Here is an 18,667-nt window from a genome sequence, read left to right on the forward strand (position 1 = left end):
CATCGTGGAGCCCAACACAGGGCTTGAACTCAGGACCCTGAGATTAAGACCTGAGCTAAGATTAAGAGTCAGATGCTTAACCGACTGAGCCACGAAGGCGCCCCTGTGCTATCTCTTTTAATATAGCATGACACTGCACCTTTTTTACAACAAAGGTAAATCAATTTATTAAATATATCATATATAAATTAAAAATAAATACAAAAGTAAATCTACGTAAGCAAAATACTATGTATTTTTAAAAGATTTATTTATTTTGGAGATAGAACACATGCACATGCACTCAGGGGAGAGAGGGACAGGAGAACCTCAAGCAGGTTCCATGCCCAGTATGGAACCCCATGTGGGGCTTGATCTCACAACCCTGAGATCATGACCTGAGCTGAAATCAGGAGTCAGATACTTAACCAACAGAGCCATCCATTAATGAATTAAAATTCATTAATAGCTGACCATTTCCTGACTCCTTAATATATATCAAGCACTGGAATAAACACTCTACAAGTATTAACTCACTTTCACACAAGTCTGTAAGAGAGGTTCTCATATAAAAGGTGAGGATATGCAGGCACAAAATGATTGTCATTTGCAAGATTATTCACCAGTAAACGGCAGAGCCAGGATTTTCACCCAGGAAGTCTCATCCAAATTAACTTTAAAAAGTAAAGTAGCAAACCACATAAATCAATCAGGTTTTGTCTCAGGTACACAGATATATACAATGACATATTCACAGGGGTGTGTGTATGTACGTGTACATACATGATTTTATAGAACAGTCTCAAAAAGAACAGTAGATGGAGATATGTATCAGTAAGTTAAAATGTTTAGTTTGATTCAGATTCATGAACAATTAAGAGAAAGTCGCCTACACAATGCAGTAAGAATTTATCTTTCATAGTTACCTTTTGAAGAAGAAAACTGGAGGCTATTTATTGCACTTCTGATATCACCAGAACATCCTTGACAGAGCAACTCTAGAGAACTTTTATCAGGGATAATAATATTTCCTCCATTCTAAAATGAAAAATATTAAAGTTTAAAAAACTAGTTTCTAAAACCAAAAAAACACTCCCTCATTCTCTCAACTAAATGAAAAAGTACATTAGAATCTTTTAAAGATGCTAAAAAGCTTCCATGTTAAACGCCAATCTGCTCAGGAAAGTCAATGATTTATCATAGCTTAAGATAAATTCAAGAGTATAAAATAATTTTACTTATTTACTTGGACTGTTATATTTTGAAGTTCTCTTACTATAATATATATCCATATATATATACGAATTATCACTCCCTTGTCAGTTCAAGTATAAGACCAGAAAAATTTATCTATCCCTTTCCACCTTAAGAAACTCCTAATGGTTTACTGACAACATGACTTAAGTTGAATCCAGGTCACGATCTCAGGGTCCTGGGATTGAGTCCTGCAGTGGGCTCCATGCTCAGTGGGGAGTCTGCTTGAGATTCTCTCCCTCTGCCCCTCCCCCTGCTTGCGCACACATGCACCCGTTCTCTAATAAATAAATAAATCTTTAAAAAAGATATATATATTTCTGTGGAAGGAAAATTCCCTCCAAAGTGTCTCTAACAATTACTAATTTTAATTTTTTTTTTTTTTTTTTAAGATTTTATTTATTTGACAGAGAGAGACAGAGCGAGAGAGGGAACACAAGCAGGGGGAGTGGGAGAGGGAGAAGCAGGTTTCCCGCCGAGCAGGGAGCCCGATGCAGGGCTCGATCCCAGGACTCTCGGATCATGACCTGAGCTGAAGGCAGACGCTTAATGACTGAGCCACCCAGGCGCCCCTAATTTAATTTTTTCTACCAGTGGTATGTGAGAGTGCCCATTTTTTCTTTATCTTTGGCAATCTTGTTTATTGATCTCTTAAATAAACTTTTTCAAACTGATACATGAAAAATGGTGTCTGGTTTATTTATTTTATTTATTTATTTTTAAAGATTTTATTTATTTTTTGACAGAGCAAGACAGCGAGAGAGGGAACACAAACAGGGGGAGTGGGAAAGGGAGAAGCAGGCTTCCCGCCGAGCAGGGACCCCAATGTGGGGCTCGATCCCAGGACCCTGGGATCATGACCTGAGCCGAAGGCAGAGGCTTAATGACTGAGCCACCCAGGTGCCCCATGGCATCTGGTTTAAGTATTAATTTTCTTTGATTCCTAGTAGGGCCAAACACCTCTCATGTTTACTAGGCATTTGTATTACTCTGTGTATTGGCTTCTCTGTTCTTAGAATTTTTATTGATTTATTTTTTTAAAGATTTTATTTATTTTTGCGAGAGAGAGAGAGCGAGCGAGAGAGAAAGCACAAGCGGGATGAGGGGCAGAGGGATAAGCACACTCCCTGCTGAGCAGGGATCCCAAGGTGAAGCTCGGTCCTGGGATGCCAGGATCATGAACTCAGGCAAAGGCAAAGGCACCCAGGCACCCAGGCACCCGTTTTTAGCCTTTTTAGGTAGGCACGTTTTTATATATTCATGTGTTAATACTTTGTTACATAACTTGCAAATATTTTCTTCCATTCTCATGCTTGTCTTTTAACTTAGCTTACCATGCCTTCTATCATTTCCTAAGCTTTTCATTTTTTTGAAGTAAATCCAATGTTTTTAGGGCTTTTGTTTCTTACTTAGGAATACTTTCCTTCAAACCAAAGTCAGTACTTTTTCTTAATACTATTCTCATTTTGGGGCACCTGGGTGGCTCAGTAGATTAAGGATCTGCCTTCCGCTCAGGTCATGATTTCCAGGTCCTGGGATGGAGCCCCAGGTCAGGCTTCCTGCTCAGCAGGGAGTATGCTTTTCCCTCTCTTCCCCTCTGTCCCTCCCTACTGCTCATTCTCTCTCTCAAATAAATAAATAAAATCTTAAAAAAAAATACTTTTGTCATTTTGGTTTTTGCAATAAGATCTTTAATCTACCTCGAAATTATTATTATTTTTCTAAAGATTATTTATTTTAGGGAGAGAGAGTGCATGTGCAAGGGGAGAGGGGGCAGAGGGAAAGATTCTCAAGCACTGAGCGCACAGCCCAATCTGTGCAATCAGGGCTCATCTAAGGACCCTGAGATCATGACCTGAGCCAAAATCAAGTCAGAGGCTTAACCAACTGAGCCACCTAGGCACCCCTAGAAATTATTTTTGTACATAGTATAAAGATGCAACCTTATGTTTTTCCATATGGATATCCAATTGTGCAAATACCATTTATTAATTATAATAGTCTCCTCTTTCCCCAGTGATGTAAAATACTATTTCCATTATACAGAAAATTGCCATTTACACATACTGATCTATTTCTGTGCTGTCTTACTGAATCCTTCCTTTTGTCTGTTACTGTGTCAATAGTACACAGCTTGTAATATTCATAGTTTTACATTATGTTCCAATACATAGATAGCAAGTCTCTCTTCATTATTCTTTTACAAAATTTTCTTGCTCATATCTGTGAATTTTCTCTTCCAGATAAACTTCATTTTTATTGTGAATACATTTATTTAATTTAAAATTGTTTCAAGAAGAGTATTTGTTTTTGAAAAATTCTAGTTTGGATTACTTGCCAAAAAGGAAAAGTAATTTTTTTTTTAAAGATTTCATCCATTTATTTGAAAGAGAGATAGTGTAAGAGAGAGAGCATGAGTGGGGGGAGGGGCAGAGGGAGAAGCAGACTCTTCAATGAACAGGGAGCCCGAAGCGGGGCTCGATCCCAGGACCCTGGAATCATGACCTGAGCTGAAGGCAGACGCTTAACGGACTGAGCCACCCAGGTGCCCCAGGAAATGTAATTTGAAATTATGATCCTTGGTAGCTGAAGGAAATACCATGGATGTTAATCACTTTGAACACACAAATGTGGTTGAAATGTGTGATCACACTTTACATACTTACTGATATTAAAAAGAATAAAGATCTTTTTTTCTTGTAAAAACAGAAAAACATCTATTTAAACTCAAAAAAGCCCAAACCTAAGATACTCACCATTCTTTTTTTCAACTAGATCACTTAAGATGTCAACACTCTTTCTTAAATCATTAACTGAGCTACAGAATGCCAGAGATTAAAATGTTTTGATCTTCCTCTACCATCATTATCATCCTTGGAGACCCCAGACAGTATCTCAACATTTGATCTTATAAAAGCTTGAAAGACGTGAATAGTGTGCTGGTTGTTGCTCCTGTGATGTAACAGTATCAACAATAATATCAGAAGTATACTAGTTCTAGGGCGCCTGGGTGGCTCAGTCAGTAGAGCATGTGACTCCTGATCTTCAGGTTGTAAGTTCGAGCCCCGTGGCGGGTGTAGAGGTTATTTAAATATTAAAAAATCTTAAAAAAAAGAAAAAGGTATACTAGTTCTGACATTCTTGCAGGTCCACTAGTTAAGGTACAGCATGTTAACTTCGTAACAAAAAAGTCACAGTATCTCTTTTTACTATTCCAACACAACTTGCTAAAATGAATGCCATTTGCAATTTAACTACTTAGTCTTAAAAATTTGAGTTAATGTGTTAAGGTGCTATGATGTTGATTATTTTTATTAATGCTCAATGTTTGTTTAATAAATATTTAAAAGCTGTAGTTTGTAGTTATGCTCCTGGTACAGAACGTAGTTTGTTTCTTTTTTTTAAAGACATTAAAAAAAAAAAAATCACAAGTAATCCTACCATCCAGAACCAATCACACTCAGCATTTTTATGTACTTTCTTCTAGTACGTACAGGTTCAAGTATATATGTGCATTCTGCTGTTATTGAAAATTGTTTTTTAGCACAGTGAAATGGAGTGAGAATGAAACTTCAAACCTATCTGATACTTAATAGTTGTGGGATATTATGCAAGTTATTTCCCCCCAAAAGCTGTTTCCTTATCTGTAAAATAGGGATTATGTACCAATTTTGTATGGTTGTGGTGAGATTTAATAAGATCAGGTATGTAGGGGCGCCTGGGTGGCTCAGTCGGTTGGGCGTCTGCCTTCAGCTCGGGTCGTGATCCCGGGGTCCTGGGATTGAGCCCCGCGTCCGGGCTCCCTGCTCCACAGGAAGCCTGCTTCTCCCTCTCCCACTCCCCCGCTTGTGTTCCCTCTCTTGCTGTGTCTGTCAGATAAATAAAATCTTTAAAAAAAAAAAAAAAAAAGATCAGGTATGTAAAGATACTTTGCATAGTGCCTGACATATATCAAGGGCTGAAGATAGAATTTCTATTGTTAACTTCATTTATTTATTTACTTAAAGTAATCTCTACACAGAACGAGGTCACAGCCCTGGCTAAGAGTTCCACACTCTTCCAAATGAGCCAGCCAGGTGCCCCTGCATCTTGTTATTTATAACTTGACATTAAATTGTATTTCCTCATGTCACTAAATATTCTCAAAACACTAATCAATTACATGATACCTCACCATAATAACTGCTCCCTCTATTACTGGACTCAGTTTCTTTCTAATTTTTCACTATTAATAGTTTTTATTTATTCCACTAAGTGCTCTACATAATTTTGTTTAATCCTCAAAGCAAACTCTCGCTTGGAGATTTCCCTCAGTTACTATGATCCAAGTGATGAAAAAAAAAAACAAACCCTTACATTTCATGCAAGATCTAGTTGATCTGTAGCAGTAGGGCCCCTAGAATCATGCTGCTGGGAGAAGTTCCATCAATTTATTTTAACATCATGTTGATTTGAAAGATAGAAAAAAAAATGATGTATTAAAAATGACTGCTGGGGGGCGCCTGGGTGGCTCAGTTGTTAAGCGTCTGCCTTCAGCTCAGGTCATGATCCCAGGGTCCTGGGTTTGAGCCCTGCATCGGGCCCCCTGCTCACTGGGAAGCCTGCTTCTCCTTCTTCCACTCCCCCTGCTTGTGTTCCTGCTCTCGCTCTCTCTCTCTGTCAAATAAATAAATAAAATCTTTAAAAAAAAAAAAAATGACAGCTGGGACGTCTGGGTGGCTCAGTCAGTTATGCGTCTGCCTTCGGCTCAGGTCACGATCCCAGGGTCCTGGGACTGAATCCCTCATCGGGCTCCTTGTTCAGCGGGGAGCCTGCTTCTCCCTCTGCCTGCCTCTGTCTCTCTCTCTGACAAATAAATAAATAAAATCTTTGAAAAAAAAAATGACAGCTGTTTCACAAGAATATTAATATACGTAACACTACTGAACTGTACACTTAAAAATGGCTAAGATGGTATAGTTGATAATACTGTATAACTACTTGAAAGCTGCTGAGTAGATCTTAAATATTCTCACCACAAAAAAGAAATGGTAATTACATGAAGTGATGGAGGTGTTGTGTAATACTATACCAGTGATCATTCTGCAATACGTAAGTATATCAAATCAATGTCCTCTACACCTTCAACTTACTAAACTTAAATGATATTATGTGTCAAGTGTATCTTCATAACGTCAGAAAATAAATGGTTAAGATAGTAAATTTTGATGTTTTTTACCACAATAAACATACTATTAAATTAAAAATTGACAACAGGACAAAAGTAGAGTTGGACTGTTGATGACTAATGTACCTAGATGCCAGGAAACAGTTTCTTGATAGTAGACACAATTTATAGCACTAAGCCAAGCAAAGGGAAATTTACTTCAATGTGAAAGAGAAAGCTAGGTTTAATAATAGAGAAAGGTTAGGGATTTTTAAAATCAGTATTTCCTGCCTTTTCTAGAATGATAGGCCTGACAAATGTAAACAAATATTTTAATTCTAGAAAGTGAAATAATACGTTTCTAACTCCAAGTGTGGCTTTCTAAAATTACAATGTAAGATTCAAATTAATCAGTTCTTAAGAGACTTACCTTGTTAGCTTCCATTGTCACTATTCGATTAAGAAATTTCATCATAATTGTTGGTGCCACAGGGTTAAAACTGTTAAAAGTTTTATAAAGAAAGATAGTGTTTAGATGATCAACTTATAAATATAACATGTATGTGAGCATTACGAGCAGAAATTTCGTTCTTACCTAATGTTTGCTATAGCACACTCTTCCTGAATTTCTTTGGGAAACAGTAACCTTTGATTATTATCTCCACTGAGACTGTCAGAAATTATAAATATTAGAGGACATCGACCAGTGTGCACATATTTCCTAGAATAGAGGATAGCAATGTTGAAATATAAGCTATTGCCCTTTTATTCAAAGTTTGAGAAAACTTCACTGAAACTCACCTGAGAATTTCATGTAAAGTATGAGAATTTCGATAAAACTGGTTAGGTAAATCCTATTGAAAAATGATAAATATTATTGTTTTATTATTGTATAAATTTATACAAGATTCATATTTACCATATTAGGGAAAAAACGTTACCTATTCAATGTATTGCAACTAAAACTTTTACAGAAATTAAGGAAAACGTGAAAAAGTACATGTCCAAACAATAAAATCTATCTATGGGAAACCCAATTTTCAATCAAATTTCTTATGATCATTACTAGTCACAGTATTTTCACTAAGACATAATTTTCCAAATTATTTCTTTTGCTTTTCTATACTGAAGGCATTAAAATTTTAAATTTCATTAACCTATAGCTACTCTATTCAAGTTTACTGAAAAAGACCTGAGGTTTCTGCTATCACCGAGCTTTTACATTACATTTTATCACTATTAATACTATGGAGAGAGTTAATGGCACTATCAATAAGATATATCTTGCAATTATTTACTCAATAGTTACACCAGGATCTCAAAATTTGTCCATACTTCAACCAGAATTATCCTCTTATCAGTTCTTAGATCATCTCCAAGCATTTGTAGTTTGTTATACTTTGTTGCTCTTAGTAGAAACTCTTTAAAAACTGCTATCTGAGACTGGTAGGGAAATACATGGAAGCTGGATTCTGAAAGAAAACATATTTAACACTTTTACTTTCAACATATTATGTATATATCAAAATTACACATACATATATAACACACACATATACGTTACTGAATATATCTGCATATACCTGAAGGAGCTTACAACATTGTAGATTTTTCTATTTAGGCAAAACTGTACAAATTTTTTTTTCAAGATTTTATTTATTTATTTATTAGAGAGCGAGCGAGAGAGAAACAGTATGAGAGGGGAGAGGGTCAGAGGGAGAAGCAAGCTCCCCGCTGAGCCAGCAGCCCGATGTGGGACTCGATCCCAGGACTCCGGGATCACGACCCAAGCCGAAGGCAGTCGCTTAACCAACTGAGCCACCCAGGCGCCCCAAAACTGCACAAATTTAAAATAGGATATTCATTTCAAAAGATAAGAGTCATCATGGACCACAGTGAATTTTCTGTAACAATGAATGTTAATATGGAATTAACTGACTTTAGAACACAGCTGTCAATGTAATAGTCACACAACTGGTAAAAACATTTATATCTTTTTTTTTTTTTTTAAAGATTTTATTTATTTGACAGAGAGAGACAGCAAGAGAGGGAACACAAGCAGGGGGAGTGGGAGAGGGAGAAGCAGGCTTCCTGCCGAGCAGGGAGCCGGATGCAGGGCTCGATCCCAGGACCCTGGGATCAAGACCTGAGCAGAAGGCAGACGCTTAATGACTGAGCCACCCAGGCGCCCCAAACATTTATACCTTTGCCTCTACAATGAAAATACTCCAAATGAGTGTGTTGATGATGAATCAATTAGTCAGACTTAATCCTCAAAGAATCCCATTCTCCTCTACTAGAAGCAAGCTTCCCCTCTTCTCCTGAAAATACTTGTCTGAAACTGGGAAGTATGAAAGAAAATGGTCTCATATAGTTTAATCTGATTGCTACTCTCATTTTGTGAAGCTTTTGATAGTGGGCAGATGCCAATCTAGCATAGGGGTGACAACATAAATTTTCTCACAAAAACATATACCCAAAAGGATCTTAGGCATCTCAAGAATATAGATGGGGAATTCATTTCAAACCTCCTTTATTTATTTATTTTTTTTTTAAAGATTTTATTTATTTGACAGAGCGAGATACACAGTGAGAGAGAACACAAGCAGGGGGAGTGGGAGAGGGAGAAGCAGGCCTCCTGGAGAGCAGGAAGCCCGATGCGGGGCTCGATCCCAGGACCCCGGGATCATGACCTGAGCCGAAGGCAGACGCTTAACGACTGAGCCACCCAGGCGCCACCCATTTCAAACCTCCTTTAAACATACATAGACTTTTCCCACTATTTCCACTACCTTCATAGCAAATCTTACCAGGATTAAGTATCTCCTTGAAATCATCTTTTTGGAAGTCTGGTAAAATTGGATTAATCCACTCTTGTACTTGAATACCATGCTCCTTTGATAGTATTTTTATAGTTGTTGTTTTTCCACATCCAGGAGGACCTGTTATTAATAAAATAGATCCACCCTAAAACCAAATACAAACATTAATCAAAAATCAAAATCACTGGAATGCTAAAATATTATGTTTGAATTTTCTTTCAAATATAAATTACTTCTATAAATATTTATTGAATATCTGGTATAAGCTGATTAAATTTTACACTGATGTTAGCTGGATTATACCATCTTTAGATAAAAGAGGATAATCTTATTTCCTAAACTTTAAGCATAACTTCTGATAGTTCTTCAATTCTTGCATTATGTCCCTCCCAAGGACTACTTAGTAGTCAAATTAAAACAACTAAACTTCAGCTAGATTAAGGAAGTAATGTCTGAAACAAGTATTTTTAGAGGTTACCTGAACTCAAAATTCAATCTTAATACAGACCTCTTTGGATTATATGCTTTAATATTAAACAAGTATAATATTCTTATGGGAAGATGTTAGTTAGGGTATCAGAATCTTTAAGAAATGTCTAATAAGAAACATATTTTCCAGAGACAGAACTCCAAAGAGAGACTAGAGGTTGCAGGTCACAATAATTATCTCCTCGTATAATAAATCTGATAAAAAAGTTAAAGCTTAATAAAAAAGTTAAAGCTAAAAAAAAGTATCACGGGAAGACGATTTCCTACATTCCCTGGTGGGCTATAATCCTTGCTCAACTGTTTACCTTTACTAATATAAATAAGGGCCTTCTACGTGGCCCCAGAAGACAACCAGTCTCACTTTTTAAAATGTATGAGTGCATGAGTCATAGTGGTATCAGCCATGACTTTAATGATTCAATAATACATATTAAATATGGTGTCTCTGAACAAAAACAAATAGAAAACAAGGTTATATACTGATGAGTTGACGTAAATGTGACCAGAGGAAGACCTTTTTGCAGGAATCTAACTCCTTATTTCTCTTAGGAACTATGACTCATTATTTGCTTATTGTTTCTAGTAACTTTACAGGACATACCTAATGTAAATAATGAGAACTGACTACTTCCAAATAGATTACTTTTAAAAAAAGAAAAGGAAGATCGGGGCGCCTGGGTGGCTCAGTCGTTAAGCGTCTGCCTTCGGCTCAGGTCATGATCTCAGGGTCCTGGGATCGAGCCCCGCATCGGGCTCCCTGCTCTGCGGGAAGCCTGCTTCTCCCTCTCCCCCTCCCCCTGCTTGTGTTCCCTCTCTCGCTGTGTCTCTCTCTGTCAAATAAATAAATAAAAATCTTTAAAAAAAAAAAAAAAAAAAGAAAAGGAAGATCAAGCATGGGCACCCATGTATGTTTCTTATACAACAGAATCAAGTGTCTTGTTTTTTGACACAGTGAGTAGAGCTACATAGCAAAAGTTTTGCTTCCAATAAGAGAAGTGGGAGATAGTCTATCAGAACACTAAAACATGAAGACTTCTGTTAATATTCCCATCATTTACATTATAATAGTTTTCTTTTTTTTAAATTGAAGTATAAATGGCATATGGCATCCTAATAGTTTCATATGTACATACTTTTTCGATTCGATATTTTTATGTCATAAAATTGTAAGTCTAGTTATCATCTGTCACCATACAAAGTTACTGCAATATTACTGACCATATCCCCTATGCTGTACATTTCCATCACACTATAACAGTTTTACCATATTTTGAAGATGTTGCCCTGAAAAATTAAAGTCAATGTATATTTTAAGTACTTACGATAAATTTAAGAAAAAATAATTTTAGCTTGCCCATAGAAAAATCTACAAGTTATCAAATTTTTTTTTTTAAAGATTTTATTTATTTGAGAGAGTGAGACACAGTGAGAGAGGGAACACAAGCAGGGGGAGTGGGAGAGGGAGAAGCAGGCTTCCCGCCGAGCAGGGAGCCCGATGCGGGGCTCGATCCCAGGACCCTGGGACCATGACCTGAGCCAAAGGCAGACGCTTAACGATTGAGCCACCCAGGCACCCCTCAAAAATATTTTTGAATAAAAATGTCTTATAATTACTGTTATCATTGAACTTTTGTATAATAAAGAATATTATGATTGGTGAGGATCTAACTTCTTAGAGGGAAGAAGGTTTTATTTTCTTAAAGATTTTATCTATTTGTCCAAGAGAGAGGAGAGAGTGCGCACAAGCAAGGGGAGCAGCAGGAAGAGGGAGAAGCCGACTCCCCGCTGAGCGAGAAGCCTGATGCGGGACTCAATCCCAGGAACGCTGATCCCACAACCCCTAACCAACTGAGCCGCCCAGGCGTCCCAATAAATAAAATCTTAAAAAAAAAAAAAACATCACCATTTCACAATTTTAACAAAATAACTGATTCAGGCAAGGACTGAAAATGGACACTAAAGCACTTATGTGAAAGACTGCTGGGGAACTGGACATTTAACATTGTGAAATTATCTCTATGCCCATAGATTATGTTGCAGTTGCAAGGGAAAATTTCTGACTATTATTGGGGCGCCTGGGTGGCAGTCAGTTAAGTGTCTGCCTTCGGCTGAGGTCATGATCCTAGGGTCCTGGGATTAAGCCCCTAGTTGGTGGGTTCCCTACTCAGCAGGGAGTTTGCTTCTCCCTCTCTCTGCCCCCAACTCATGCTCTCTAATAAATGAATAGAATCTTAAAAGATTTTTGACTATTATTTCCTTAACTTAGTGATCAAACGTAACATGAAAGACAGCAGAAGAACCAAACATATTTTCTGATATGGTGTAATATAAAACATACACCATGACCTAGAAGGTTTTTTTTTTTTTAAAGATTTTATTTATTTATTTGAGAGAGAGACACACAGCAAGAGAGGGAACACAAGCAGGGGGAGTGGGAGAGGGAGAAGCAGGCTTCCTGCAGAGCAGGGAGCCCGACGCGGGGCTCTATCCCAGGACACTGGGATCATGACCTGAGCCAAGGGCAGATGCTTAACAACTGAGCCACCCAGGCGCCCCTGACCTAAAAAGTATTCTTACAAAAATGTTGAACTTGAGTCTAATCAAACCCTTGATTCAAATTTCCAGGCCACAGGAAATGCAAGGTAGAAGAACAAGTTAGTCATCACGAAGAGGAAACAACGTGACAAATCCAGAATGTGAGAGTTCTACACGTCACCTGGCCTGGCCTCTTCAGTAAGTCAATGTCTTAGAGAAAAAAAGAGGGTAAAAGAGAACCATTCTAGATTTTAATAGACCTAAGAGGTGTAAGAATCAAATGCAACATGTAGTCCTTTATTAGATCCTGGTTGTAACAAATCCACCATAAATGACATTTTGCAGACAAACAGAGAAATGTGAATATGAAACGAGCATTAGATAAAATTAAGGAATTAATTTTGTGGGGCGCCTGGGTAGCTCAGTCGTTAAGCATCTGCCTTCGGCTCAGGTCATGATCCCAGGGTCCTGGGATCGAGCCCCGCATCGGGCTCCCTGCTCCGCGGGAAGCCTGCTTCTCCCTCTCCCACTCCCCCTGCTTGTGTTCCCTCTCTTGCTGTGTCTCTGTCAAATAAATAAATAAAATCTTTAAAAAAAAAAAAGGAATTAATTTTTTTAGACAGAATAATGGTATATATAGTTAATTAGGAAAAATGCTTTATTTAAAAAAAAAGAGGCATACTGATGTTTCCAGAAGTCTGACTAAAATGTCACATATTCATAATTGAATATTTAAGCGTGAAAATGATGGTTATATAATAGGCATAAGAGTATTCATTTATTATTCTACTTTCCTTTATGTTTGGAGAATCTCAAAATAAAGTTTAAAAAGAGAATATTCTAGCTTGGAGGCTAAAAGTAATTACAGAAGTAGGAAGTGAAACACAAAACATCTGCCTTAAAGTGAATGATGACTGTTTTAGGCTGTATTTAGTACAAAAACTAATATGTAATTTGCCTGCTTGCTTCAGCGTGAGATAATCTGATGTGCTAAATATACTAGAACCCTAACTGGTTTATTACGCTTTATGATGATGATGAGACATAAATGGGGAAAAGATGTACAAGTAAAGGAGAAAACTCAAAATCTCTGAGTCTTTTAGTGAAGTTTGTAGTAGTAAATCAGAGACTTTTTTATTGTAGGTGATCTGGACTTAACAGAGTCATCATAAAAGTTTAACTTCTGGGTGCCTGGGTGGCTCAGTCAATTAAACATGTGACTTCGGCTCAGGTCATGATCCCAGAGTCCTGGGATCAATCCCCACACAGGCTCCCTGCTCCGTGGGGAGGCTGCTTCTCCCTCTCCCTGCCGCTCCCCCTGCTTGTGAGTACTTTCTCTTTCTCTGTCAAATAAATAAATAAATCTTTTTAAAAGTTTAACTTCTTACAACCAACTGTAAATCAGAGAAACATTTGATGTTACATATTTTAAAACACATTTCTTATTGAATTACCTGTTTTGGTTGCCCTTCTAAGACTTTAGCTTTTAACCAGGTTTCAACTTCTTCAATTTTCTTTTTATGCACAGCAAGTTCATGCTAAAAATTTCAAGTTTAAAATAAAACATTTTAACTCAAGAATTTTTGGTATAGCAGCACACATTAATCTAAATTAAGCATTTTTAATGAAAAAACTAGCAAACAACATGATACAAGAATTAAAAAGTCTTCGCTATTGCACTTCATTTTTTATATTGAAAAATTCCGTTCTTAAAACTGACACCATTGTATGAGAATTTGGGGCAGGTTTGGAATTACATAGTTTTTTAAAATCCTGAAATACATTTTGGGAAGGGAATAAATAGGGAGAGATATTACACTTAAGAAAAAAATAAAATTCTATATTGGGATTAAATTAAATCTATGACAAATAACCAATGGTACAATTTCAGAATAACTTGAGAAATGCTGAGTCATGGAACATAAAAAAACTAGGAATTACTGTTTTTTTTTAATTCATTCAGAAAAATATTTTATGAGTAATAATCTGAAAATATACATTCCTCTCCTTCCGGAAGTTAAATTATGTGCACCTGTTTGCATCCTTTTTAATACCTGAGTTTCTGGCTTGTATTTATCCACCCATGGTTCATTTTCAGACAGATACTCTTTTGAATTTTCTAGACCATAAATCTTTTCTGAGGAAGATGGCTTTTCTCTTTTTCTAGCTAGAAATCTGCTACTTTCTAATCTGGAAGGCACATTTTTCCTTCTGTGACTTGAGTTATTCACACCTAATGATGTGGCAGTAATAGAGATGCCTGTAGTCTCTGAAAAATCATCAAATGATGGGTCTACCCAGTCTGTTACCTGAAAAAAAAAGAAATCATGTAAATATTACATTATCTACATATGTTCCCCATATAAGTAAATTACTCTACAAAAAATATATATATATTCACATATCTGCAACATTTTAAATCAAAACCTCACAAATTAGTTCTTTAAATAAAGCTGGCACTATATGTATTATTTACTTCATAGTAGGTACATATGCATACTTGTCCACTTGACCAGGGTAATGACAAATGCCATATAAAGGAATATAGAATACAAACTTAATTCTTTTTACTAATTATAATCTTCCTAGTACAGAATAGGCTGATTCTTCTTAAGCTCATTTGTAGGTCTGAAACAAAAATATTAAAATTATGTGTCAAAAAAGAAGCAAAACAAAGATAAAATCTTATTTTAACCATATATAACCATAAGAAGAGTAAACTTTCTGCCTTGACCAGGTTAATACATTCACAAACTAAGAACCATTGCATATATCCAAATAATCCCTATCAGCTTTAGGACTCTGAGAAGATAGAGCCTAATAATCCTGATGCTATGAATAATTTGTAATTATGACTTGATTTTATTTCTCTTCAGCCCACTAAAGCAAATAGTACTTTCATAAAAGGGAGGCAGGCTTTCCAGGGAGGATGATTTGTTTCCCAGATTTGTCTAAGAAAACAGAACTGGGATAATAGAGTAGCAAAATCAGTGAGTTCTACTTCATGTTCTTCTGGTCTACAGAAACGGCTGATCTCTCCACACTTCCCTTCATCATTACCCTTTCTTTAGAATCCTTTGTAAGGATACACAGAGAAAGATGATGAATTAAGCAGTTTGAACCTAAAAATACTTGGAAGTATTAAAAAGGTTTTTTTAGTAACTAAAATTTTTAAGATGAATTTTCTTAATATTCCTACAGTATAAATCTAGAAAAACCTAGCTTAGTACGTGACTTTTGAATTCCTTGGCTAGCTAGTAAGGTGGAACCAAGATTATATTTTCCTTGAAGAATACTCAGCCATAGTTGTGAACCATTTATTAGACAATGCTAAGGAAAAGCAAGTTGGGGAGTAGAACTATTTCAGGAATGAAAGTCACACTTCACTCCCCCTTTAAAGACAGAAGATAGGAATATTATCAGTGAGTGAAGAAATGAAGACCTATGGAAAAAACTTTCAGTCATAGCCAAATAAGTCATTTCCTCTTCTTCAAAAGACTGTCTATAGTACTACAATTTTGGCTCTTTGCTTCTAATTTTAAGAGTTTAGGGGGACCTGGTTGGCTCAGTCCGTTAGGCATCTGCCTTCGGCTCAGGTTGTGATCCCAGGGTCCTGGAATTGAGTCCCACCTCCGGCTCCCTGCTCAGCGGCGAGCCTACTTCTCCCTCTCTCTCTGCTCCTCCCCTCAGCTCCTGCTTGCTCTCTCTCTCTCTTTCTCAAATAAATAAGTAAAATATAAAAAAACAAACAAGGGGGGCACCTGGGTGGCTCTCAGTTGAGCTCCGACTCTTGGTTTTGGCTCAGGTTGTGATCTCAGGGTCATGAGATTGAGCCCCGAGTTGGCTCCATGCTCAGCACAGAGCCTGTTTAAGACTCCCTCTCCTTCTGCACCCCCCCCTCCAGCTTGCATAGGCTCTCTCTCTCAAAATAAAAAAAATAAATCTCTAAAAAAAAAGAGAATATGTAAAAATACCATGTTATAGTAAAACTTTTGATAGCAAATCTGATCTTGCCATTCTGATCTGTAAGTTACTTATACATTTTATAGTTTTATTTCTTACATAAATGTGGACTCCTATTTACTGGGAAAAAGAGAAACAGCAAAGTTTAATAATTTACTTAAGATCAGAGAAAAATAAGACCCACCAGTAGGAAAATAACAACCCAGCAAATGAGCATGATACACACTGACCCCCATCCTACTCTACCACTAGCCTTGCTGAGAACTGGCACACGAAAACATATGATTTTTAAGAGGCAGGGCTTGTGGTTAAGCTTTATTTTTATTCATCTTTTAAAGATTTTATTTATTTATTTATTTGAAAGAGAGAGAGAGAGAGACAGTGAGGAGAGGGACAGAGTGGGAGGGAGAGAAAGGGAGAGAATCCCAAACAGACACCGCACTGAATGCGGAATCTGCCACAGAGCCCAATCCCATAACCCTGAGATCATGACCTGAGCCAAAACCAAGAGTCAGATGCTCATCAACTGAACCACTGGCGCCCCTTATTGTTACACTTTAACGCTAACTATGACTCATATGTTTCTCTTTCTTCTATTGATCTTTCATTCCAGAGTTTTCAGCCTTTCTTTGTGTCTGGAATTGCAAACACCTTTTTAAAAATTAAGGTTGTGCTTTTAGTCATTTCACGACTTATTATTACAATTTTTAGATCACCAATTACAACAGATACTGGACATTGTTACTTTGATGGCAATAACAAGTCATTAAGAACATACACAAAAATTATCATTCTTTTTTGGGCAATTATTACATGGCCATTTTAGTGTATCATACCTTTGTGGAAGATACCTTTGGTCTAAGAAAAGTTTTTGACATTATAAACTTTAATAGTTCCCATCCGTAGTATACAACCTGTAGTACATTAAAGTATAATTCACCTAAGGAAACAAAAGAAAAAAATGTCAAATTAGGAAAAACTATAAAATAGATGTAATATAAACTGATATAATCCACAGTATGATAAAGGCTCAAAAACTAATGAGATGACATAGTAAACATAAAGAAGTCAAAATGCTAAAATAAAGTTTACTTTTAATCACTGTAACTGTGTCAATCCACATGTGGTGGTATAACAGTCTTTCATACGGACTCAATAACGTATTAGAGAAAACAGAAAAAAACACCTATTCGACATTCTGTCAGTAAGAAAATCAGACAATTCTATTTGTGCAGCTTTTATGCTGAAAGTTAAAATTTCCCTCATTTTAAATCACAGTTCCAGGGTTTTTTCCCGCAAAATTTCAAAAAAACTCACCATGTAACAAATTCAGACTTTCACTTACTTTGGAAAAAGACTTTAAATCTAACTGTATATTTCTTTGTAACTCTTTTCCTTACTTGAACATATTAGGAAATTTGGGGGCAACACTGTTTTCCGACTTCAATAATTCTCCAATGTTTACATAAACTAGTGAATTCACCAGTTTGAAGTGAGCTCGAAGCAATGCTTTTTAAGGTCCGCAAACTTGTAAACTGGAAGGTGTATTGGACTTTAAGGTTTGGATGCACATACGGTATATAACGTGCAAAAGCCTCCATACACGAAAAAATAAATTGTACACAGACACACAAACTGTTCACATTAAATATATTTTTGCTTTGGAGATTCAAAGAGATACATGGGTGGAAAAAACACTTATTGACTAAATATAGTTGGCAGGTCGAAATAAAAGACGCAGACTGTTTTTACGGTTAGGACTGCAGTCGCTCTTTAGAAACAAGACTGACAATTACCTCCTTTAAAAAAGAAGATAACTGTCCCGGATGATGTCAGGTTCCTGAAATGAGACGTCAGAGGTAGAAAAGACCTTCAAGAATACTTCTAGCCTACCCACCACCCGCCCTCACACACTGCACCGGGGATACTAAGCCCAGACATTCGTCCAACGTAATGCTACCAATCAGCGCAGAGCCGAGAGGAGCTCGCACGTCCCGACTCCAGGCCAGAATTTTGCACCCCCACCCTCTGTCCCCAAATGGGATGGGCAGGTCTGGAGGAGGAGCGAAGAGAGCTCGGGGAGGCGTTAAGGCAGAGATGGGTTCGCGTCTCTAAAACATACACAGATCAAAGCCGCAGCCGCGGCGGCCTTACTTTCCGGGAGCTTCATCCCCTCGTGGGCGGAGAGAAGCGAAGGAGCCAGGCTCTGCTCCAGCAGAAGGGCAACCACCCGGCCCTACCCGGGCTCAGCGCCGAGCCTCTCGGAGGTCCCGCCTCCCGGGGACTTTCTAGGCCGGTCGGCGCTTCGGCGACACAGGCAGAAGGGCGGCCGCCAACGGCGCCAGTGGCTTAGGCATCTACCGCATTGCCTGACCCGAAGCGCGGGCCCGACCTGTGCCCCTGCCTTGGACTCTTGCGCTGCAAGCGTGCTATAGAAAGCCAGGTAACCAGTGTTCAGTGACTAGGCGGTGGAGACGGG

General features: G+C 37.5%; 1 protein-coding gene across 7 annotated transcripts in view; it reads right to left on the reverse strand.

Annotated features, from left to right (window-relative positions):
- Positions 1–18,473, reverse strand: part of RAD17 (RAD17 checkpoint clamp loader component) — a 32,936-nt gene extending 14,463 nt beyond the window's left edge. For 4 of the 7 annotated variants that reach the window (XM_036072114.2, XM_078067227.1, XM_036072117.2 and 1 more), the window contains exons 1-10: positions 18,343–18,473; positions 17,025–17,128; positions 14,280–14,534; positions 13,680–13,763; positions 9,190–9,346; positions 7,715–7,851; positions 7,181–7,233; positions 6,975–7,100; positions 6,810–6,879; positions 906–1,017 (exon numbers count right to left, since the gene is read on the reverse strand). In XM_036072114.2, coding sequence (XP_035928007.1) covers positions 906–1,017; positions 6,810–6,879; positions 6,975–7,100; positions 7,181–7,233; positions 7,715–7,851; positions 9,190–9,346; positions 13,680–13,763; positions 14,280–14,534; positions 17,025–17,128; positions 18,343–18,358 — 1,114 coding nt within the window. In that variant the 5' untranslated portion in view covers positions 18,359–18,473. Of the gene's footprint in view, positions 1–905; positions 1,018–6,809; positions 6,880–6,974; positions 7,101–7,180; positions 7,234–7,714; positions 7,852–9,189; positions 9,347–13,679; positions 13,764–14,279; positions 14,535–17,024; positions 17,129–17,984; positions 18,029–18,310 lie in introns of all 7 variants that reach the window. The other 3 variants (XM_036072116.2, XM_078067225.1, XM_078067226.1) reach the window with 3 other exon arrangements.
- Positions 18,474–18,667: the final 194 nt, after the last annotated feature.

Source organism: Halichoerus grypus, chromosome 2 (genome assembly GCF_964656455.1).
Source record: "Halichoerus grypus chromosome 2, mHalGry1.hap1.1, whole genome shotgun sequence".
Classification (NCBI taxonomy): Eukaryota; Metazoa; Chordata; class Mammalia; order Carnivora; family Phocidae; genus Halichoerus; species Halichoerus grypus.